This window comes from Ictalurus punctatus, chromosome 19 (assembly GCF_001660625.3).
Source record: "Ictalurus punctatus breed USDA103 chromosome 19, Coco_2.0, whole genome shotgun sequence".
In the NCBI taxonomy this organism is placed as follows: domain Eukaryota; kingdom Metazoa; phylum Chordata; class Actinopteri; order Siluriformes; family Ictaluridae; genus Ictalurus; species Ictalurus punctatus.
The window spans coordinates 21,013,663-21,037,962 of NC_030434.2; the positions used below are offsets into that span (position 1 = coordinate 21,013,663).

Sequence of the window (24,300 nt, forward strand, 5' to 3'; positions counted from 1 at the left end):
GGGCGTGGCTAAGTGATATTTAGTGCCACCCCAGTAAGAGTCCTCGTCTTTGGAGGTTATGATTAGGTAGTGGTGCATGTTATAGTGATGTGTCATTTTAAACGAATCTTTAATATGACTCCGGAACAACGAGTTGTCTCAGAGAGTGATCCGTTCATTTTTGACCGCGCATGTGCTGCAGCATTCCCATAGGTTCTGTACAGGAAACGGAAATGATTAGTTCAGCTCTTGAGTCTTTGGGTTTGAGTCGTTTGTTCATTCTTCCCGTGATTGCAGTATAGGAAATACACCATGCAGTACCTGATACAGAAATGATTAGTTCACGTCTCGAGTCTTCGGGTTCGAGTCGTTCGTTCATCACGTCACAGCCCCACTGCATTCAGTCTATGGGGCAGTCACGGGTTGAATGAACGACTCGAACCCGAAAACTCGAGAGGTGAACTAATCATTTCCATATCCGGTGAACAGATGTGACAAAAGAAAGAACGACTCAGATCGGGAGGTGAGGTGAAATAACAGAATGTGTAGCCTGAAGGCCAAATGCGAAGCTTTTAATTAATCATTTCTGTTTCTCATAATTCAGACTTAGTTGCATTTGCTTAGTTTATTTTTATTCCAAATGTAATCGTTTGCGCAAGTATTAGATGGGGAATTAAACATGTAACATTTTAATTATATTCTGCTGAAATTAACAAAATGACTCGAAAAAGATTCATTCATTTTGCTGAATGAGATTCAAAGATCCGTGTTGGTAAAATGAACCGAACTTCCCATCACTAGCATGTTCCAGTGGTTTCAGTCAGGAGAAAAATGGACAGTGCTAACCTTATGTTTGTTGTTGCCTTTCTGAAAGAAAAAAAAACCTGACCACTTAATATGCCAAATGAACACTCGCATCCTATCATCTGCTGTAAATGTGGCATTCATCTTCAAGTCAGGGCTCATAAAAAAATTGAGTTCCTGAGTTGTAATGACATTATGGTGGTGTTCAAGTGCATAATTATATTTCCAACAGGACTTGAAGGCAACTCAAAACTGATCAACTTTGTACTATACAAATAGCAGATTACCCACTTAACATCAAGTTCATTTCATCAGTGTCCGATGTCCAGGATTGCCAATGAATATAATGTCATTCAGGAACAAGTGAGTTTAGCTAGCTAACACAAACGATTCCCCACAAACTAGATCCGAAATCTGTCTCTTTCAAAGATGGTGCTTTCTACCACCCCTTAAGAAAGAGAAAGTCACTTAACCATCCAAAACTAGCCAGTGTGAGTAGGAGTTTCTCAAACAAACATCTAACCAAAACATAACTGGTGGTTTACTCTGAAAGAGGTGTTTCAAGGATAATGGTTCTAGATTTTTTAATTTTTCTTTTTTTAAAAAAAAAAAACAAACAAAAAAAAACAATTGTATGGTTCTATATTAAACCTTTTATAACCACCATTAAAGTCCAGAAAGAGACAAATTAAAAGAACCTTTTAGGGTGCTAGACAACCCCCCCCCCCAGAACTGTATTGCATAACTGATCACTCTTGAGTAGTTTCATAGAAATGTACCCCACACACACCCCAATAAAAACCTCCATCCTGAATGACTCATTAACAAGTGATCCTTTAACGGCATCAAGATACATTTCTTTAAATGAAATTGAGGGAACATTTTAGTAAACCATCACCTTTTTGGTTTATTGTCACTTTGGCTAGCATTTTCCTAAAATTACCCACAATGCCATATGACTGCAAGCAGATAGTGATGCAGTGATGTCCATGCTTCCTCTTTACCTAAAGGAAGCGATGCAGCAGCAATTTAGTCTTTTATTCTGTCCAGCTCACTCCCCTTGTCATCTGTACACATTACTCAACCAGATCAGCTTCCAAAGCTTAATTTCACACGCATACTGCCAATGCCATCACACTCATCACAACTCTGCAGTAACTGCAGCTATGCTGTAAAACTGCACTGCATTCTCTTGCACTTTTGTTTTTACGAGCTGACAGCAAAACCAGACCTGTCATACTTTTGTCCAAGATCACTGAAATTCTTCCTATTAAACCTCTGCAACTGTGATAGCAATGTCTCCCTGTGAGATCAGAGTGGCACACAACCACTAACTTCACAATTAAAAGATACAGCACCAAATCAGCATCTCACATTCCAGTTTCAACATTTAATGCATTTCTACATGGAGTTCTCATTTAAAGGTCTTCCCTGGAGATTAGTGTACACCAATACATACAAAATTAAAAGTTGCATTCTTTTATTTTAGTCCTTCATGGTTCTTAATCTTCTCAATCCAGGACTGGAAGCCAGACAGTCTAGTAAAGATAGCTGGTTTCTGTTGATCACAGCGCTTGACCCCCAGTGCCATCATGCCAGCCAGATAGTACTGTCCATTCTTTTGGCACAGAAGAGGTGCACCAGCATCACCCTACAAAGATGAAACAGGGACCAAAAAGAGATTGTTCGTGTTAGAGTTTGTTGTCCAGCAAAACATTCAGTAACTCATGAAAATTTAACAGTATACAAAAGTGTGATAAGTGGCCCCTGCTGACTTCCATTCATTCTTAGCCCAGTTGAACTACAGTACCAGGCAGGATGATGAGGCAGCAGGTTGAGTGCAAAGCAGGGCATTGGAGCTGAAAACCTGACCCCAGCCGTTCCAGCAGGCCTGCTCAGGTAGTGGATTCACTTGGGCCTGATGCAGAACATCAGGACTCAGATTTGCTAAAGACAAACAGAAGGAAAAGAGGGGGGAGGGAACCCCCCCAAGCTCATTCTTATACTGTCATACTACAAGAGGGGATAAAGGATGTATGTTTTAAGCAAATAGTGAAGCTTACGTGTTGATCTTTTATAACCCCATCCTGTTACCACACAAGACAAGCCTTGATCAAACGTCATGTCTTCATCTGGGATACAAACTGGCAATACTGAAGATCCTGGAGGAAACCCAGCATACCATCAAAACCAATATGGTCTAGTGCAGGGGTGTCCAATGTTATCTGGAAAGGACCAGTGTGGGTGCAGGTTTTCATGCCAATCAAGCAGAAGCCACACCCGAGACTACTGAAAGTCAAGATCAACTACTTAAACAGGTGGAATCAGGTGTGGCTCCTGCTTGGTTGGAATGAAAACCTGCACCCACACTGGCCCTTTCCAGACAACATTGGACACCCCGGTCTAGGGTAACGGTTTCTAATCATGGTCCTGGAGACTCTCAGAACGGGGTGTACTCCTTGCTGCAGAACCAGAAGTCCACAGGGTTTAGCTGCATCTGATCCAACTCATCCCAAAAGCCTAACCTTGACCCATAAGGTGCTATACAATACTGTACACACTTATCCATCCTGAAACACCATGTAGTCTCTACCCTGTGGACTTTTGGTTTGAACCTGCACAGGTAAAACAAGCTGGATCAGGTCTGACTCCACCCCCTGGTCTTTTGGTTCTACAGCAAAGGGTACTTTCCTGTCCTGCACATGTTCGTGTTTTCCCTGCTCCAACACACCACATTCAACCAATCAGCTAATTAAAAGCCCTTCCTAAGTTGAAGTGGAGGAGTTTGAGCAAGGAAAAACAAGATGTGCAAGACTGGGTGTTCTCCAGCTCCTGGGTTGGGAACCTGTGGTCTAGGATGTAGTCATGTACCTAGTCGAGCTGGAACACGGAGGTAGATGAGAGTGAGGTCATGCAGCGGAGGGTAGCTGCCATCATAGGGCTGACTGTAGACTGCCTTGATTGATACTTGTTGACTTCCCACCATAAGATCATGAGCACCAAGCACCACCATATCTCCAGCTCTGCAGAAGAGGTCAATTCAAATCCTCAAATGGGAACCAATTTTTTACTTGGAACAATCAAAAGGTTAGAAGCCATAGTACATCTTGGTATAAACAAATTTCCTGCATGTTGCTCGGTTGACTTACTCAGCACGGCAGTGGCGTGCAGTCAGAACCCAGCGTTCGTCAATGAGGGTACCACTGCAGTAGTGGAGTTCTTCACTTTGCAAGCTGACCTGCCATGGCCAGGAGTGAGGACATGCCTCGGTCACGTTTGCCACTCTCAGCTCTCCACTGGGCTCAGATGACTCGAAACCTACAAATCCTTGATCCAGCCTGCAGGGTTTCACCTCAGCCTGACCACAGTTTTTCACTTGCATGGAAAACACAACCAGAACAAACTTACACCCGCTTAACATTCATTCATCCTTAGCCAAGGATAGAGATCCTGCAATACCTAAAGAAAAATCCTTCAAGTTTCCTATAATTTCAGGAAGTTATAGAATGGAGCACAGTTTATCAAGTGGTGTGGTTGCTCATGATAGTATCAGTATAGCTCATGATCACTGTCATTTCAGTCTGGGGAAAAAGCGGAGTCAATCTTTTGGATCTCTTACACCCCTCCACCAAGTTTACAACTATATTAATCCCACAAAGGCCAATTACCATAGGGCTTAGTACAACACACAACTGACACATTCAAGGACATGTCAAACATAAGCATGCTAAAACATTTAAACAATGCAGCACGCTTCAATATTAATTGAGTTACTTATAAATAAAAAAAAAAAAAAACACAAACAACAACAAAAAAAAAAAAAATCACTTGAATATTAGCCTTTGGCACAAAGGTAAACTTGTAAGGGTGCCTTTGGGCAGGTGTATGACCAATAGTTACATTTATGGCATTTTTGGCAGACTGCCTTATCCAGATCAACTTACATTTCATTTATACAACTGAGCAGTTGAGGATTAAGGGCCTTGCTCAAGGGCCCAGCAGTGGCAGTACTGGGATTTGAACTCATTACCTTCCAATCAGTAATCTTAACCACTGAGCTATTCACTGCCCAAAAATTCTCAAAATATGTGCAGGGGGTGTGTATAATACCAAATAAAACCCATAATATTCCAACCCTCAAATTTTGACAATACAGAATGTATTGAACTAATGTATTTATCAAGTCTAGTGTCACCAGTGCATCCTCTGACAAATCTAAAGAAATAAGGAGCTTACCTTCATCTTTAGTGGATGGAAAGAGTTTTCTGCTTTCTACATGCCAACCCCAGCCCCCAAAAGAAAGGAAAAAAAAAAAAAAAAAAAAAAAAAAAAAAAAAAACACATTAAGAGGCAAATTTCTTTGGTGAATTGTGTTCAAAGTGTGTAGAGAGAAGGGGCTGAGGGGGGAAAGCCTACCGGAAAAAGAAACAAGATACAAAAGCAGTATTACCTGTTGATGTCTTCCATGTGACATCAGCTCCAAGTTGATCTTCAGGTGGAAGAAAAGTATTAGTAGATGCCATCATTTACATGACTTTGCTTTTGATTAAATTTTTTTTTTTTTTTAGTCATACCATCAACTATGGAATTAATCCACTCCGTGTAAAAAGTAACTCTGGTGTAGACCCCTGGTTTCTGAGCACGGCCACAACCCACTCCCCAGCTAACGATTCCAGCAACTTCATACCGCTCTCCTGTGAAGCAGGACAGGGGACCCCCAGAATCCCCCTGTTCAGAAAGACACCGTTTTGGGGTGGGGGTTAGCACCAACTTTACAGCGCCACTCAAGTTTAGGGAAATGTAAATAGAAAGAAATGGGAGGTTTTATGAAGGGGAAGACTTAATTCATCAAATTGACCAAAAGCCCGTAATATCCTATACTGTACCTGACATGCATCCACACCTCCTGCTTCCTGTCCAGCACACATCATGGAGGAACGGATAACCCCGCCATAAAGTTTGAGGCAAGTATCAAACTCCAATATGGTAATGTTGGCTTCTTGAAGCTTGTCAGCACGGGGGCCACCTGGGTAGATGGTGTTATGCAAATGCAGATTTAAAAAAAGAAAAAGAAATTATATTTAAAAAAGTGAATAAATTCCAATGAAAGTCACTCTGTTCTCCATCTGTTCACATCTCAAAGAACAGATGCTAGAGAAGTCAGATACATGCAGCATCAAGTCCAGAATATTATACTACAGTGCTGCTGCTCTCAATTTTGATTGGCCAGAATTTAATGATTGCTTTTCTGTAACAGCAACTCTGACATCATACAAGCAGATTTATAGAGTTCATTCGAACACATCATTTCTACGAACAACCTGACAAAATCACAAACTGACTAAAAACCTATTCGATATGATGAGGTTTTCTGTACAGATGTATTTAGCGTTTATGGAAAGGAGCCTCTAGTGTCAGTACAGAATTTTGTTCCTTATTTTCAACTACAGTCAATTATAACATTCCATACCATTAGGACAAACATGAACTTAATAGTAATAGATACATATATAAACAGAGGTTTATCACCACAAGTAACAAAATGGTCAAATTGTGCATGTTAAGATATAAAACCATTCTTCCTGAATCATCTGCTCCACCTTTCCCAGACCTCTTGGCACATTAATCTTGACCAATAACCAGTTATAACTCAAATAGAGGCACATTTTCCTTTTCTCCCCATTTGAAAGCTACTGGATGGCAAACCTTCCCACTCTACTGTACATGTTCTCCAATCTTGTATCTGCCTGTGATTGTCACTGGAGAGACACCTACTCTCAGTGGTGGAACCCCAGCCTGTAATGGCACATCGTTTCAGTGAAGGCAAGTCTCCACTCCAGACAGGAATGGGCCTCACACACTCGTCAAACACCAGTGGAGTCTGCAGCTTCAGCAGGGCGATGTCGTTTTCTTTGGTTATGCCGTTAAAGTCCTTGTGAGTGATGATTTTAACCACTTTGGAATTCTGAACACAAGACGAGGACAGCTTAATCATAAACCTTATTTATGGAGCACTTTTCATAAATGTGGTCACTAAATAGAGTGTGGTAATAAAACAGACAAGGATTAGAGTGAGAATATGAGTAGAAAAAAAATTAGGAGATAAAAACCACCAAGTCAACCGCAATGCCTCTGTACCAATAAGTCTAATCGTTCTTGTTACTAATTTGTTCACCTGAAAGCCTTAAATACTTCAAAAACAAGAAGGGAGCAAACACACAACCCTCAGACATTGGACCCTGCTGTGACCATCCAATTTCAAACATCTAATCAGTTCATCTGCTGAGTGTATGGAGAGTGAATGCTTAATGCAAAGTGGTATAAAGTCCCACAGTTTTGAAGCAGAGCAACAAAAAGAGGCCTCTCTCCTCTGTCTATTTTATAGAGGCCTTTTCTAGAAGGCGACATTAGCAGATCTCAGGTCACAGAAGACATTTGCTGAAGTACATAAGTGCTAAGCCATTCAAAGCTTTAAAAATAATAGACTTTAAAACAGATCCTGGAAGCTACAGATAACCAGTGCAGCTCTGACGAGACAGTCTCAGAGTTGAAATGAAACTAAATACAGGAGGTATGAAAGTGATTAAGATGCATGTATATACTTACCTGCTGGCAGGACTCATGTTCATTTTCCATATCATGTTTCCCAGCCTTCACTGACCAGAAAGATTCTTTAGAATATCTGTAAATGGAAGCAGAGAGACTTAAAGTGTTCCTCATACACACACACACACACACACACACACACACCCCTATTCAGATCTCTGAACACCACACAAAGCAGGTCCAAATAGACCACCTAAGAAATACCGAGGAATAAAAGTTCAACAGGATATGTTTGAGTGGTGTGAATCAGAGACATGGTGGGTCATCACATTGCAATATAACACATTGCTCAACCGTAGTAGTTTTTTCAAGCTAATCGCTATATAGGGTGGCTAAAAGCTGATCTCTAATCACACAACCAGCAGTCACTGACCTTGATACAGGATCAGATCAGCCCTACTTTAGATAGTTGTAACCATCCTGGATCCAAGGTGGATCCAGAGTCTATTCCAGGAACACTGGGCACAAGGCATGAATACCAGTCCACTGCAGAGTACCACTCACACAGTGTCACACACATTCACACCTAGGGGCAATTTATCATAGCCAATCCACCAACCAGAAGAAACCCACATGAACACTTGGGAAAACATGCAAAACACCACACAGACGGCAGCAACCCATGCTAAGAATCGAACCAGCGACCCAGAGCTGTGAGGCAGCAAGTCTACCTGCTGCACCCTCATTCTGCCCCCACTATCTTGCCTCCAAAGAAAAGTTCTACCCACATCATATGACTTTCAAGTTCTCACACTAATTCAGCAAATTCATCTCATCCAGTTTGCATTAGGTTAGATTTACCGTCTGAAACAGTGGCTGGCTGTGACAATCCAGTACTGGCTGAGAATGGCACCACCACAGGCTGGCATATCAGCGAAACACAGCACTGCCTGCCAGGGCCATGAGTGAGGCCACGCCTCTTTCCCACCCACAATCCGTGGCTCCGCCTCCTCCTCCTTAGTGAAAGCTCTCATACCTGCTATAGCTGTACCAAACAGCAAAACAGATTTAACAGCAACATACAAAGTAAATAAGTCGGAGACACAATAATAATAATAATAATAATAATAATAATAATAATAATAAGCTAAAGTTCAGTCTGTAATCATACCGTGCAAATTGTTTTCAGTTGTGGGGTTTCCATTAGGAACCGGATGTGATGTTCCTCCATCCAGAGTGGAAAGCTTCCCAGCTTCAATGTCTACCAGACATACAGACAGACAAAGCTTTATGTAACTAAACACACAAGGATTGATTGCTACAGATTTTACGTGTCTAAACCTCAACACTTAAGTCCTCAATATTTACCTCAGGAGAATGAATATAAGTACGTTACAACTCACCGAGTCCACAATTAAATAACGTTAAGACAAGGCATGTAACAGCAAACATCACTTTCCTGCTTATAATTACTATCAGAGCATTAAAAATAAAATAAACAGCCATAAATCACCACACTACTAATCGAAACGCTTAAATAAGTCAGAGAAACCGCCAGCTTTAACACCTGCAACCAATTAAAACCTAATTAAAGTCCAACCTACAGTCAACGGCGGGGAAACTTTAGCATGTGGCCACAAGGGGGCAGCACGATATCTTATGTAGCACTCATGCGCTGTAATCCATACGACTCACTTTAGTGATTCGATTCTTTCGTTTGTAATGAATCGTACTTGAGTTCGATTCCTTTGATTCACCAGTAAGAAACAGAATTTGTGGACAACCTGTATCTACAGAGCTAATTGAATTTAAGACTGATGGAAAAAAAAAGAATGTAACATTTAGAATAGTACAATTATGTTGTTAAATTCATTTAATCGGTTTAATAATCTATCTCACTCACATTCAGCAACTGCTTTAATGATTATGATAATGAGTCTTTATTGATCACATATACATTACAGCACAGTGAAATTATTTTCTTCACATACCCCAGCATGCCAGGAAGTTGGGGTCAGAGTGCAGGCCACATTACAGCACCACTGGAGCAGAGAGAGGGTTCTGTGCCCCTTGGACAGGGGCCCAACAATGTCAGCTTGGCAGCGCTGGGGCTTGAACCCCCAACCTTCTGATCAGTAACCCAGTCTTAATTGCTAAGCCACCACTGCCCCCTGCTTTATCCTGGTCAGGGTATTGGGAGATCCAGAGCCTACCCTGGGGGACACCAGGTATGAGGTGGGAATACACACTGAATAGGACAGCAGTCTATTGCAGAGAACCAAGCACACATGTTCACACTCACACACATACAGTAAGGGCAATCTTATCCAATCCACCTACTGGCAAGTTTTTGTGAGGTTGGAGGAAACTGGAGAACCCAGAGAAAACCAACACAAACACAGGAAGAACATACACAGAAACTCTACACAGATGGGATCGAACCGAGTCCCATCAAGTTCAATAATCTGCTTCCATGATTGTTTACCTAGATACTAGGAAGCTAGCAGATGCCATATCTTGAATTAAGCTTGGCCACCCCAACTCTGACTTCATATGCCTTCTCCATAAGGTCTTTTACTCCTATGAATGTTTTGTAGACTTGCATCACATGGACTCTTGTCACTGCAGAAGGTACCAGAGCATCCATGCTTCCACCACTAGGCTTCATAACAGCTTCTTTCCTGAAGCTGTCAAGACTATAACACACGCGTCTGCAAACACACACCTGAACTAATCAAACACTTCCCAACACCCATCTTACAACCATGACTGCACACCTGCACTTTGTAATGCCGCTATGACACTTTCTACCCAATCACAGAATAGGATCAGGAGCCTATAGTTTACAGGCAAGTGGTTGCACTGGTTTCTTCCATCCAGTACTATTGTGTTGTCTTGTCTAGTTAGCGTGCACTGTCCTGAGTATTTATTATATACTATGCACTAATCTCAGTCCTATATTTGCATTATATGTAGTCCTGTGTACCATGTTACTGTATTATGTGTTGCACCGCGATCCTGCATTTGGTTTCAGTGTTACGAGTTATATTCTGTAGAGGAATGACAGTAAAACCCCACTTGGCTTGACCTGACATATCTAGCTCAGGCTTACTGAAACCATCTTTGTGTTATTATTTGCATTTTGATCAAATACCTTGAATACAGATCAACTCTGGAGGCAATGCATGAACATTGCACCAAGCAATAAATCGGATATTCTGAAAACCCAATACTTCGTGCTTCTGCCCCATATGTCTGGACACACCACTGGTGCCAGTGTTAATCCTATCTACGTTATACTGGAAGATTGTCAACATACATTGAATGCACATTATTAGGAAACTACTCTTTAGGTGGCTAATTCTGGGTAAGCACACTTTGTTAATTTGCTCATTTTGTTTACTTAACTTTATTGACCATGAAATGATCTACAGGAATTGTCTGTACTAGAGGGAGCCATGCTAAAATAAAGGGCAACAAGGCATGAATTAATAAACCGAGAGAACAAATGATCACGTTGTGTTTTACAATGAGCGCTGAAATGAATGATACACGATGAAACAGGTGTTCAAAACAGTTTCACACCTCATAACTGTCAGGGGTAGGGGAAACCTTCCAACAGTCACATAGTGATGCATGACACAGCATTTTCTGTAAAAACTGCTGACATACAGTCATCTTATCGTTACATCTTCTCCCCTTTGTACACTTTGGATCACGTGTCCAGAATATGGAGCTATCTGCTCGTCAGCTACAGGTATCCTGTCTTTCAGAGCTATGAATAGCCCGATCGTAGCCTCATATCCTTTGCTTCCTCAGCGAGCACTTTTTGTATGTTAGAGGATTTTGTAGCATCTGTTACCTTCAAGACGGTTTCTCTGATGTTGTCTAAATGATCATTTCATACTTCAGAACTTCATTTCCCCAGTAAACATCTTTATGAGAGTAAAAATGAAATCATATTAATCATAATTAATCATAATCATACATTAATCATTTCCTGTTCAATGAACACGCTTGGCACACTAGTATTACTTACAGTCATTTATAATAATGAATGAACTTTAGCAGTGTCATTTCTTCATATTTCCTGGGAATTTTTCATACGTTAAATATTGGTGTCAGGTACAGTGAGCGTGGAATCCCTGTGAGCCATATACAAGCCTTCAGAAATAATCGTGCTGTACATTTTGGATATTCTTTATTTAAATAAACAAACATGATTTCACATGGGTTTCTGAAACGAGATGAAACGCACTGCTACTGCTGAAGGTCTTCCATGACAGCCGAAGTATATGAAGGACTCGTTAATGGAATGATGACCACGACTAAACAAGGATAAAATACGAGTGTCATAAAAGCACGTCCTCATCCTATCGTCTTGATATCGTTTCACGTCACGTAAACAGTCTTCATTAATAGGCAAAATAAGAAGAGATTTATATGCAAATCGTTGCACAGTTCCTCACGATGACGTTCGTCGTTCTGGATATTCCACATCGGAAAAAACACTTTCACCATTTAAAAAAAAGGAAGAAAAAAAAAGAAAAGGGAAAAATGTTTAAATAACTCAATAGAAACAGGGTGACATACTTGGCGCAGAAAATGACCGTGTCATTTATTTTTATCTAAGCAAGTTTATACATGATTCAAAGTCAGTCGTACAATCACGGATAAAAACTGCACCCAAAAAAAACCAAAAAAACAAAAAACCCACAAACAAAAACGTAACAACAAACAAAAAAACACTTTCCGATCAAATGGAGAGCGGCGTCATGTTCACAGAACATATTCAGAGAGCGTTCCAGCTCTAAGAGCCCCTGTCCTGTTGATCCTGTTGATTTGGATGAAAGCTCCTCGAGTATGTGAGATGCAGCAGATTAATGAGATACACGTTTTTGCAAGGGGCCTTCAAAATGTTCTGATCAGAGATCAGATAAAGCTAAAGATACAATGAGTCGATGAGGCTACCATATGATGCACCACACTATTGCAGTGTGGAGCCTTAACGTTAGCCTTGGATCTCCTTTTACAGATTTCTTCCCCAGCACCATTGATTACTGAAGGTGCTTCTACAGCAGTCAGCTCAGAATCTCGGTATCGACTCTTCAAGCCCTCGGTAAGGTAATCTCCTGATTGTGTTTTAAAGGCTCCTTTATCCTCCCTGCAGTTTCTTCTCCAGTCTGTCCAGCTTGGCCAGGTTCTCCTTCAGCAGCTTGGAGCCAGGAGAGAGCAGGAGAGCTCTTTGGTAGTACGTTCTTGCGGCTACATAGTCTCCCTGCAAGAACAGGCACATCTTAAGCAACCTGTCAATCATTTTTAAATGAGAATAAGCATTGATTACCCTCATGAGAGACAGTAATGTAGACCTACCAACCCCAGAGAGGAATAAAGCGAGGGGATGTTAAAAAGGGGGAAAACGCAGTACATCTCTTGTCTAAGATGATTTTTTTTTTTTTTTTTAATGCTGTGCGTGTATATACAGGGTTATACAGTAACCACCAGGCACTTGGGGAGAAAAAAAACTTCTCTGTTTTAGATACGACGTAGAAACTAGAAAATTTTACATGCAGGAAAGTAGAAAAGTACGATATTTGTATGTGCTGTACTTTGCATTCATGATATTTTGTACGGTCGTACCTGTATTTTTATTGTCATTTTTATTTAAAGTGCACCTATTATTATAGTTTTGAAACATGCCTAGTTTTGTTTTAAAGGTCTCATAGAAAATAGATTTTCATGCATCCAAGGTCAAAAAACACTTTATTGTGCTCAAAATTTAAACTGTAGCATAACATTTTTTCCCCTCAGTGTCACAAATGACTCGTTCAATGATTCATTCTAAAGGATTCATTCTAAACTCCTCCTTTCATACTGTGCTCTGATTGGTCAGATGTCCAGGGGGTCAGTGAATACCAGTGAGTTGAAAATAGCTGCACAATTGTCAATCAGTCATTCCAGATGCAGACGCTGATTGCCTCATTTGCTTTTTTGGGGGGGGCGGGGGGGGGGGGGGGGGGGGTCACTGCTCTTCTGGCGTATTTGTTAAAATGCGGAGTTCTTATGCGAAATGCGTGAAGTTTGGCAGGTTGTATTCAAGCGATCCAGTAATGCTTTGCACATTACTGTCTTCCTAAGAAAGCATCCGATATCAGATGAACTGAAATGCCCTCGTTCGTAAGTAGGCAGATGTTTTGAATATACCTTGATATGCTGTATTCCTCCCATGTTCATCCAAGCTTGTGATTGGTCAGGCTTGAGCGCAACAGCGAGTTTGTAGCTCTGTGGAAGAAAATACGCATCAGCCAGCTTGTTCCTCAGTAACAACACTAACAAGCACACACATGCACACACATGCACGCACACAAATCCTCTAGCTTGCTCCAATATTAGGACATTATTCTCCAGGACTTTTCCCACAACATTTTTAAAGATGCTGCTGCACTAACTTTTGCTGACCTTAAAGGAAAAATCTACACAATCGGCCTATATATAACGAGCGTTATAATTAATTAACATGTTGCATTTTTTTTTTTTTAGTTTAAACTTCATTCATCGACATGTTGGGACTATATTCAATTAATGTTTTCCTACATTACTCACAATGCCACTCAAATATCTGCTGTTAGTGGTGCAGTGGATTTATCCATCTCTACCTAGAGAGAGCGATGCAGCGGCGCTTTAGTCCTCTCTCATCTCCTCATCTACACTCTGCTCAAAGCTTCAACCTTCATGCTAATGAGTAATGAGTCTTTATTGATCACAAATACATTACAGCACAGTGAAATTCTTTTCTTCGCATACCTCATGTCAGGAAGCTGGGGTCAGAGCGCAGGGTCAGCCATGATACGGCGCCCCTGGAGTACAGAGGGTTAAGTGCCTTGCTCAAGGGCCCAGCAGTGGCAGCTTTGCAGTGCTGGGGCTTGAACTCCCGATCTTCTGATCAGTAACCCCGAGCCGTCAAAGCAACGTCAAAACGTAATACTGAAAACGCAGTGTAACCTGGTGTGTATTCTGGAGCTTTGAGTCCAACATTGTCACCAATGTCTGTCTCCGCTACTTCTCTGCTGGATTTCTCTTTAATATGACTCTGATTATCGCCAGAAAAAAACCTGACTGCTATTCCTGTTTAATTTTTTTCCGCTATTAAAAACACCATCACGACTGCTCTAGCAATAAAAATGTCTGTCTGTGATGTCGGCGCAGCACACAAACACTCATTTCTCAGAGGAATAATGAAAACGGCACCAACCGACAAACTAGCACCAGAATCATCGAAACTCATCACAATTATTTCATAAGAAACACATTTTCAGGATGGATAAGACCAAATGAGAGAAAAATGCTGTGTCATGTTAAAGAGAATCCACAAAGCCCTCTGTCCTGAAGACTTTCCTATGTTATAGAAAATTCATTAACACATTTTGACCAATCAGAATCGAGACTTCAACAATTCAACCGCACTGTAGTATAAAGAAATAAAATTACTTACTAATAATCTTACTAATCTAAAAGCTTCCAGGACATTTGATGGGTTTTCTCAATCCCAAGGTGTTTTCCATGACTCTGTTCCAGGATTTTCCAGGACATATTTCCACCCTGATCTAATATTGACAAGATTTGAGTTCAGTCACTCAGGCTTTCTCTACACTCCCTCTGGGTTTAAAAGCTTATTTCAGTCTCCTCCAATGCTTATATCACAGCACAAAGTAACTCTATACTGTATACTTTCTTTTATACTTTTTTTTTTTTTGTCTTGACCCAAAATTGTCCAGCGGAACTGAGTACATCTTTATTGTCAACCTCTAAACCTGATAGCAGCCTTCAGAGGCCAAAATAAGACACGGACGAAGGCCAGGAGAGCTGGAGTCTGTCCAAGCACAAGGAGAACAGCCAAAAGAGCTGTATTTACAGGAAACGAGTGGGATTACCAGATCAGGCCAGCTGAAGCAGAATCGAGCTGAGGAAGGTAAACGTTACACTTGATTAAAACGGAGACCGCGGGAGTTCTCCAAAAATGAGCCGTGTGTGGCTTGAGATAAGAGAGTGTGGTTATTTTAGTGTCAGTTATCGGGCTGTTGCAAAGAGACATCAAGACGCGGAGGCTCTCTCGCTCTCTCTCTCACTCTCTCTCTCTCTCTCGCTCACTGCTTTGGAATTTTGTTGTGCTTCCTTCTGAAGCCCGTGAGCTTTTTCTAAAGACTGTTTGTTTCTTTTCATTTCCTACCTACTTACAGTGTTTGTTCATTTCACAAAGACTCGGACTTTTCACTAAATAGAGTCGAAGAGCTGTGAAAGAAAAGAAACGGCCGAGAAGGAAAATGAAGGGGAATGCGTGAACTGAGCGAATTAATAAAAAGAGGAGAAAGGAAAAATGTGTAAAGAAAGAGAGAGAGAGAGAGAGAGAGCACGAGAGAGGGAAAGAAAAGGAGGGGGGGGGGGAAGACAGAGCGAGAAAGAGAGGGAGAGAAAGAGAGAGGGGGGAAAGAGAGAGGAAGGGAGAGAGAGAGAGAGAGAGAGAGGGAGAGAGAGAGAGAGGGAGATAGAGAGAGAGACAGAGAGGGAGATAAAGAGAAGGAGAGAGAAAGAGAGGGAGAGAGAGAAAGAGGGGGGGGGAGAGGGAGAAAGAGAAAGAGAGAGGGGGGAAGGGGAGAGAGAGAGAGAAAGAGAGAGGGCAAAAGAGAGAGGGAGAAAGAGAAAGAGAGGGGGGAGTGAAGGGGAGAGAGAGAGAGAGAGAGAGAGAGAGAGAGAGAGAGGTCAAAGCACCTCAAAGGCTCTGTCTAGCTCATTCATCTCTCGGAGTTGGTTGCCCATGGAGAAGTGAATCTCCGCTTTCACTGTGGGGTCCATCGGCTCCTGCTGGAGCGCTCTATCTAAAGCATCCAACGCCTGTAACACACACACACACACACACACACACACACACACACACACACACACACACACACACACACACACACACAAAAATAATAAAACACACCACTTTTCACCCAAATTTCATTCCAATGTTTTATAGTCAAGTTTTTAAAAAAAAAACAGCTCATTTAAATTTAGATTTATTACAAACTATTAAAAGTTTATTCATATTTTAGTCATTTGGTCACTTGGTAATTATTCATAGCCACAGCTGTACCACATCTCTAGACCTTTATTCAAACATTCACTCACACATATCTACTAGGAGTGTAACGATACACAACCCCGAGTTTCGATAGGTAACGATGCAGCGGCGGCGGTGTCTCGATGCGATACAGTTTCGATACAGCAAAAATAAGCATCGCCTGTATACGTTCCTCAGGTTTCCATTGTCAGTTGATTAAAACATTCAGCATTATGAAAGTACAAGAACTGAATTAGAATTAGACTGCATTAGAATATTAACAACGTTACCAACGCTCATTAAACACTGCATCTCTGGCCAGGTTTTCATTGGTGCGACTCAGGTGGGCGTGTCTAAAACACAAGGCTGATTATTTCGCATTCGGTTGTTAACTAATAATCCTTTGTTCTCCTTCATATCGAAGAGAGCCTCTTATCTGCAGCTTTAAACTTCCCAGTCACCATGGTGATCTCTCTAGACTGACTCGGCAAGGAAAGACTTCGTGCTTTCGTCTAGCTCCGGCGATCGCCTCGCTGCAGACGCGTGGACGTGTTTGTGGACAAATTTAGTCAGTCAAAAATCAAAGTAGGCAGACGGCAAAACAACAGAAGCCAAAAGAAAAGTCCCTGCTAACATGCCAATGGCGTCTGTCCAATTAGTTAAAAAAAAAAAAAGAATACAATTGTGCTCAAAAGTTTGCACACCCCTTGCAGAATCTGCTAAATCTTAATACTGTTAACAAAATAGGATCATAAAAATCCCATGTTGTTATTTATTTAGTTCGGTCCTGAATAAGCTGTTTCACATAACAGATGTTTACATGTAGTCCACAAGACACAATAATAACTGAATTTACACAAATTAACCAGTTCAAAAGTTTACACACGCTCGATTCTTAATACCGCGTGTCATTACCTGGATGATCAGCGACTGTTTATCATTTTTAATAATTTTATTAGTATTTTGTCTTCTGGGAGACATGTAACTGACTTATTTAGCATCTGAAGGGTGGTACTAAATGGGGGGTGTGTGTGTGTGTGTGGGGGGGTCTTTAAACAAAATAACAATTTACACCAATCATCCTGTTCAAAAGTTTACACCCCCCTGGCTCTTAATGCATCGTGTTACCATCTTGAGCCTCAGTGAATGTTTACACTTTTGTAACAGTCGTGTACGAGTCCCTCAGTCATCCTCAGTGTGAAAAGATGGGTCTCAACATCATATAAACTCTGCTGGAAAGGGCTCGGATATACAGAAGATGCTGGAAAAGTGAAGAATTTGCAGGACCTGGAGGATTTTTCTGAAGAACAGTGGGCGGATTAACTGCTCAGGATAAACAAGGGACTCATGAACAACTCTCACAAAACATAAACACAGTCTCTGATCATCCAGGCAACGACACGCGGTATTAATAATCGAGAGTGTGTAAACCTTTGAACTGGTTCATTTGTGTAAATTCAGTTATTATTGTGTCTTGTGGACTATATGTAAACATCTGTAATGAGAAACAGCTTATTCAGGACCGAACTAAATAAATAACAACATGGGATTTTTATGATTCGTCTTATTTTGTTAACAGTATTAAGATTTAGCAGATTCTGCAACGGGTATGCACACTTTTGGGCACAACTGTACATTAAAAAAATAATAAAAACAACCTTAGTCCAGTGGGTGTTGCCTTTCAGTGTCTTCGCCAGGACTTTTCATTTTGGTGCATCACTAATGTGTCGAAATATTCACAGAAGTGAATCACTTTATTTACTTCATACTGCATTTAAGATTTAAAAAAAAAAAAAAAGAAAAAGATAGATAGATAGAGAGAGAAAGAGAGAGAGAGAGATCCTGTATTTTATTCTCAGTTCAGGGAAAGGAGACGCAACCAAAATCTAATATCCGAGTCGAGCTCAAAGGCTTTGCTGATATAAATATTTTAAATCCTGAGTGGTTATTAATTAACACAAAATATTTAAAGATGCTCATCATCACACACACACACACACACACACACACACACACACACACACACACACACACACCTCAGTGTAGTTTCCCTGCTTGCTGTAGATAGCAGACAGCAGGCGGTAACACTCTATACAGCTGTTGCTTTTCGCAATGATGCCCAGAGTCATTTTCTCAGCTTCTTTCGCACGACCTGCCATCGCCAACACCTGAGCCTGAACACACAGAAAAAGAAAGAGAATGCGATTTTTGTGCACTCGGCACCACAAAGCGGCTCAGACGCTGATGTAAATCACAGCGCGGGGTCTGCAGAGACTTCATTACGCTGCTCCAGTCTGTGAGCCGTGTGCCAGAAAGCCTCATCTCTCCCAGCCTCCATAATAACTAATCACAGCACAGTGACTTCATGTAAAGCCGTTTCTTTTTCCAAACACAAACCACGCAAAGTTCAACACACATCCTAGAAAATCTGATCACACCGTCATTTCCGATCAACGTGAATCCGGTTTGTTGTTGTTCCACAATACAGACAGGGGATGTTTTTACACGCCAGGATTAAGAGACTGTTTAACAGAGCTCTCACCAGAGCGAGCCAGACGTCCTGGTTGTCCGGCTGCAGCGACGCGGCCTCTCGGTACAGCTGCAGAGCCTCCTCGTAGCGGCCCGTGTTATAGTACAGCGCTCCCAGAGGAGTCAGGATATCCACCTTACGCACCACCTGCAGCGCCCTGCATCACACACACACACACACACACACACACACACACTGAGCCTTGTACATGTGGTTCTGCACTAGTGGTGGGCGATATGACAAAAAATATCATATCATGATTCTCTAAAGCATTTCTACAAAACACATTTCTAAGCATCGTGACATGCTGTAGAGCTTTGCTCATAAACTGCCAAAGTAGTGCTCATTAAAAAAAGAATATAACTGTATATAAATATATAATAAATATAAATAAGAATAATATTACAATAATAAATGTTAATATTCATAATAATAATAAAAAATATATAATAAACTGTTTTTTAATAAACTAATTTAACAAAATTGTATTGTTATTTTACAAAAATATGAGCATTTATCATATTCAAATATTTAAAATAATTATTTATATATAATTATAGCAAATATGAAAAAAATATTGTTTATTAAATTTGAAAAAGAATATTTTTTATTTATAAAAAAAATAAATATATTTACACTAAAAAGATATATTTTTTAATTTGACCATTTTTAAAAAAAACAAAAAAAATTTAACATCACATCAGCTGCTTCAATTCAGAATGCAAATATTTAAAAAATAATAATAATAATAATTTAATGAAAAGATCACAACATCTCAGAGAGGTATCCATCCATCCGTCCATTTTCCGTACTGTTTATCCTACACAGGGTCACTGGGAGCCTGGAGTCTATCCCAGGGAACTCGGGGCACGAGGCGGGACACACCCTGGACGGGGGGGCAAATCCATTACACAACTGCACACGCATTCACACACTTCACACACTACGGACAATTTGGAAAAGTCAATCAGCCTGCAACACACGTATTTGGACGGCGGGAGGAAAGCAGAGTACCCGGAGGAAGCCCCATGAAGCACAGGGAGAACATGCAAACTCCGCACACAGGGCGGAGGCGGGATTCGAACCTGCAACCCAGGAGGTGCGAATGCAAAACGTCCTTCTCAGAGAAGTATATTTAGTATAATTTATCACACTTGAAGGACACTAAATGATTTTGTTTGTTCTTACATTGTAGAAAAAAACTTTAGGTTAAGAAGGAAACAAAACACCAAGGTCATGAAATTGCACTGTGTGTGCAGGTCTACAATTAATTAGAGTGCTTTCATATGCAGTGTTTATTCTGTTCAAATGGAGCCCAGGCATGTTTTCTGGTTGTTTAGGCAGGTGAGAGCACGGCTATCGCACTCGGGTGTGAACCCAAACAACCGGTCTGAGAGTGTCTGAGAGCTTCCAAGTGAAGTGAGAAAATGAATCATCTCTGAATCGACTCACTGCAGGAAACGAATCAAACACCCTAAAGGTGCTAGAGATTTCAACCCATGCCACCGTCAGAGTCACTGCAATCACATTTCTTTCCTCTTTTTGGTGTTATTAACAGAAGCTCTTGACCCGTATCTGCATGATTGTATGCTCTGTGCCGCTGCCACATGATTGGCTGATTGGATAACTGCATGAATGAACAGAAGTACCGGTGTTCCTAATAAATAACGCTACTAAATACAAAATACAATCATGTTTAAAGGCTGCTTCGGAGCAGATTTGTGCTTAAGGACTTTTTGGCAATCACAAAAAAAAAAGATGAAATCAAAGATTATGTTAAATGATCTGCAATTTATTATCTTCAATCTAGTTAAGACCAGTGCGCTGGTTTCTGGAGCAGTGAAAAGCCACGCTGATGTTCACGCCTCTTCCCTTTTTTTCAGTCCCATTCCTTCGTTGTTGTTTATTTTGTAAAGAAATCCGTTGGTTGAACCGGAAGATCTGGTTGAACATCAGCCATCAATCACAGATGCTTTCATTGAGATAAATCACTAACTCCTCTCTAATCCTGTCAAACAAACCCATCACTTCCTGTTTATTTAGAGCGTACAACGGCCATGCACAAGCCGCCTTGTTTTATTTACTATATACTGCATTTTATACCTGAAATCGTTACTTCATTACTTCACTACCGACTTTACCATCACCCTAATCTGAGCGCTTCATATCTCCGACCGAATCGAGCAGTTCCTCAGCTTACCGTTTATACCAGATCTCTGCCTCTTTACTGCCGTTAGAGGAGCGCATCAGACGGGCCAGATTCACCATGGCAACGTAGTGAGAGGGCTTCAACTGCACGGCATGCTGGTAATGAACGGCCGCTCGCTCGCCATCACCTGAGGGAGAAGCACGAGGGCCATTTCAAGGTATTGAAATCAGTATAATATCAGAACGTGATCATACAGCTCGAAATCCAAAACTACTGGCACGAGAATAGACCAAAAAAAAATCCACTTGAACAATTAGATTTGAATTAATTAATGACCTTTTCTCTAATGAAAAAAAAAACATTATAATAATAGTTTTGCTCCAAAACATAAGAAAATGTATTATTATTATTGAAGCCCTTATAGAATATATATAACAAATGCAAAAAAAATCAAATCATTTATTTAAATAAATTAAACTACAGTGTGTTGCAAAGAAGAAAAAAAAGCAGTCATTGGAACTACAGTAAGAGAGATGTTGTGTTCAGATAATACCATGATCTCTATATAAATCTATGCAATGATACAGTACGAGGATCAGTGCTGCTATTTTATTATTACATATCAAACATTCATTTTGGGGTGCCAATAATTTCGTAACAAACTTTTTTTTTTTTTTTTTTGGGCAAAAAAATGTTGCGTTAAAACCCAACTATCCAGTCAGTATTCTTTCTATCCGTGAATATTCATTATACTCGTTTTCATGTAGGGTGCCAATATTTCTGGAGTGGCCTGTAAATGCTGTTTGGCAGTTGTTGAGGTACTGAGATGATTTCAGGCACTGACCCGTGTCCACCAGGAACACGCCGTAGTTGTTGTGGAGGTCAGAACTGTCTGGACAATTCTCGATACCCTTTGTGTAAATCTCATTCGCTTCTGCAAACCGCTTCTGCAACCCCACACACACACACACACACACACACACACGTCAGTACAGCTTTTACTCTCTGATTTATTCCGTACTAGGAGAAGCTAGTTGTAGAAACAATGTAATGGAAAGATACAAGACTGATGGTGGGAATAGAAAGGTGTTCAGAGAGGTAGCGGGATGAACAGATACACAGAGAGAAAGTGAGGAGGGGAAGAAAGAGAGAAGAAGGAGATACCTGGTCAGCGTAGAGAGACGCTAAGCTGGAGTAGGCGTCAGCAAACTGTGGCCCGAAGCGAATCGATTCCTTTAGCATGTGCTCAGCCTTTTCCTCCTTCCCCTGCGACCTGCGCATCGTCGTTCCAGATATTATTAGAAGAATAGGAGCTACAGTGATGCACATGTACAAGACTATACTGCACTTCAGCATAAGTATTCACCCCCCTTGAACCTTTTTCACATTTTGTGTTAGTGTTACAACCTGGAACTGCAGTGGACTTACCCGGAATTACACGCACGTCACGGATGTACACAAAACAGGCCATGATAACAAAAGGATGTTTATAAATGGTGCTTTTTTTACGTCATTAAACATTTGTAAAACTTCCCTGTTTCATCCAGCGTAAAGTTAAGCCTGTGATTTTAATCCTCAGTGGCAGTACTGAACTTTTATTGTATTGAATTTTTTTTTTCTGATTTGCTTACATTTTCTTTGACATCTTATATTATTTCTCTTTAAACTGCATTCAACCTATTTTACATTGTTCAGGGTGTCCCAAAGTCTCCGTACGTTTCCATTTATTTACTTTTGTATTATATATATTTTTTCCCAGATAACTTTTAAGATCGCCTTTGACAAAAGAAGAACGTATTGAAATCATTCTCATGGCTGGATCAGGAAGCTGTCGCAAGGTTGCGATGGACTTTAACAGGAAACATGGCGAGCACATCACATACACGACACAAATTCCAAAAGACTGGAAGTGCTGCGGACCAACCAAGAAGTGGACATCTACGAATATCCACAGAGAAAGGCATAACCGACGAGGTGCTGGCAAACATTGTCCCCTGTGTATGCAGACTTTCGGGACACGCTGTATATTGGCCTAACTTTATTACTGTTTTTTTGGGGGGGGGGTGAATACTTATGCATGTCACTGTATAAGCGTGTGTATTACTTGAGAAGGTTGCCCAGGTTGAAGAGTGCACGGTTGTGCTGGGGGTTAATGTCAAGCGCTTTTCTGTAGTACAGCTCCGCCTCCTTTGTGTCGTGAGTCAGTGTGCCCAGGTTGTTCATGGCACTGGCATGCCGAGGGTACAGCCTAGATACAGAGAGAGAGAGAGAGAGAGAGTGAGCGAGAGTGACAGAGAGAGAGCGAGAGAGCGAGAGAGTAACAGAGGGAGAGCGAGAGAGCAAGAGTGACAGAGAGAGAGAGGGAGAGTGTGTGTGTGAGAGAGAGAGAGAGAGAGAGAGAGAGAGAGGGAGAGTGTGTGTGAGAGAGAGAGAGGGAGAGAGAGAGGGAGAGAGTGTGTGTGTGTGTGAGAGAGAGAGGGTTTGTGAGAGAGAGAGAGAGAGAGAGGGTGTGTGTGTGAGAGAGAGAGAGAGAGAGAGAGAGAGAGGGAGAGAGAGGGTTTGTGAGAGAGAGAGAGAGAGAGAGAGAGAGAGAGAGAGGGTGTGTGTGTGAGAGAGAGAGAGAGAGAGAGAGAGAGAGAGAGAGAGGGAGAGTGTGTGTGAGAGAGAGAGAGAGAGAGAGAGAGAGAGAGAGGGTGTGTGTGAGAGAGAGAGAGAGAGAGAGAGAGAGAGAGAGGGAGAGTGTGTGTGAGAGAGAGAGAGAGAGAGAGAGAGAGAGAGAGAGGGAGAGTGTGTGTGAGAGAGAGAGAGAGAGAGAGAGAGAGAGAGAGAGAGTGTGTGTGAGAGAGAGAGAGAAAGAGAGAGAGAGAGAGAGAGAGAGAGAGAGGGAGAGTGTGTGTGTGAGAGAGAGAGAGAGAGAGAGAGAGAGAGAGGGAGAGTGTGTGTGAGAGAGAGAGAGAAAGAGAGAGAGAGAGAGAGAGAGAGAGAGAGAGAGAGGGAGAGTGTGTGTGTGAGAGAGAGAGAGAGAGAGAGAGAGAGAGAGAGAGAGAGAGAGAGAGGGTGTGTGTGAGAGAGAGACAGAGAGAGAGAGAGAGAGAGAGAGAGAGAGAGAGAGAGGGTGTGTGTGAGAGAGAGACAGAGAGAGAGAGAGAGAGAGAGAGAGAGAGAGAGAGAGAGAGAGAGAGAGAGAGAGGG

At 41.3% G+C, this 24,300-nt stretch overlaps 2 protein-coding genes across 3 annotated transcripts in view; both read right to left on the reverse strand.

Moving 5' to 3' along the window:
• Positions 1-2,153: 2,153 nt before the first annotated feature.
• The window catches only part of ovch1 (ovochymase 1), a 136,099-nt gene continuing 113,952 nt past the window's right edge, over positions 2,154-24,300 (reverse strand). Inside the window, exons 2-15 of one of the 2 annotated variants that reach the window (XM_017494590.3) lie at positions 8,733-8,842; positions 8,501-8,590; positions 8,191-8,374; positions 7,390-7,465; positions 6,559-6,748; positions 5,670-5,809; positions 5,358-5,511; positions 5,234-5,272; positions 5,020-5,055; positions 3,933-4,158; positions 3,655-3,806; positions 2,847-2,945; positions 2,594-2,730; positions 2,154-2,434 (exon numbers count right to left, since the gene is read on the reverse strand). In XM_017494590.3, coding sequence (XP_017350079.1) covers positions 2,264-2,434; positions 2,594-2,730; positions 2,847-2,945; positions 3,655-3,806; positions 3,933-4,158; positions 5,020-5,055; positions 5,234-5,272; positions 5,358-5,511; positions 5,670-5,809; positions 6,559-6,748; positions 7,390-7,465; positions 8,191-8,374; positions 8,501-8,590; positions 8,733-8,835 — 1,797 coding nt within the window. In that variant the 5' untranslated portion in view covers positions 8,836-8,842 and the 3' untranslated portion in view covers positions 2,154-2,263. Of the gene's footprint in view, positions 2,435-2,593; positions 2,731-2,846; positions 2,946-3,654; positions 3,807-3,932; positions 4,159-5,019; positions 5,056-5,233; positions 5,273-5,357; positions 5,512-5,669; positions 5,810-6,558; positions 6,749-7,389; positions 7,466-8,190; positions 8,375-8,500; positions 8,591-8,732; positions 8,865-24,300 lie in introns of those variants that run through there. The other variant, XM_017494591.3, reaches the window with a different exon arrangement.
• tmtc1 (transmembrane O-mannosyltransferase targeting cadherins 1) overlaps positions 11,514-24,300 on the reverse strand; it is a 51,053-nt gene continuing 38,266 nt past the window's right edge. The window contains exons 12-20 of the mRNA XM_017494621.2: positions 23,213-23,356; positions 22,273-22,381; positions 21,953-22,055; positions 21,160-21,295; positions 18,972-19,116; positions 18,466-18,603; positions 16,096-16,218; positions 13,534-13,611; positions 11,514-12,607 (exon numbers count right to left, since the gene is read on the reverse strand). Of these exons, the coding sequence (XP_017350110.1) occupies positions 12,485-12,607; positions 13,534-13,611; positions 16,096-16,218; positions 18,466-18,603; positions 18,972-19,116; positions 21,160-21,295; positions 21,953-22,055; positions 22,273-22,381; positions 23,213-23,356 (1,099 nt within the window). The 3' untranslated portion in view covers positions 11,514-12,484. The remainder of the gene's footprint in view (positions 12,608-13,533; positions 13,612-16,095; positions 16,219-18,465; positions 18,604-18,971; positions 19,117-21,159; positions 21,296-21,952; positions 22,056-22,272; positions 22,382-23,212; positions 23,357-24,300) is intronic.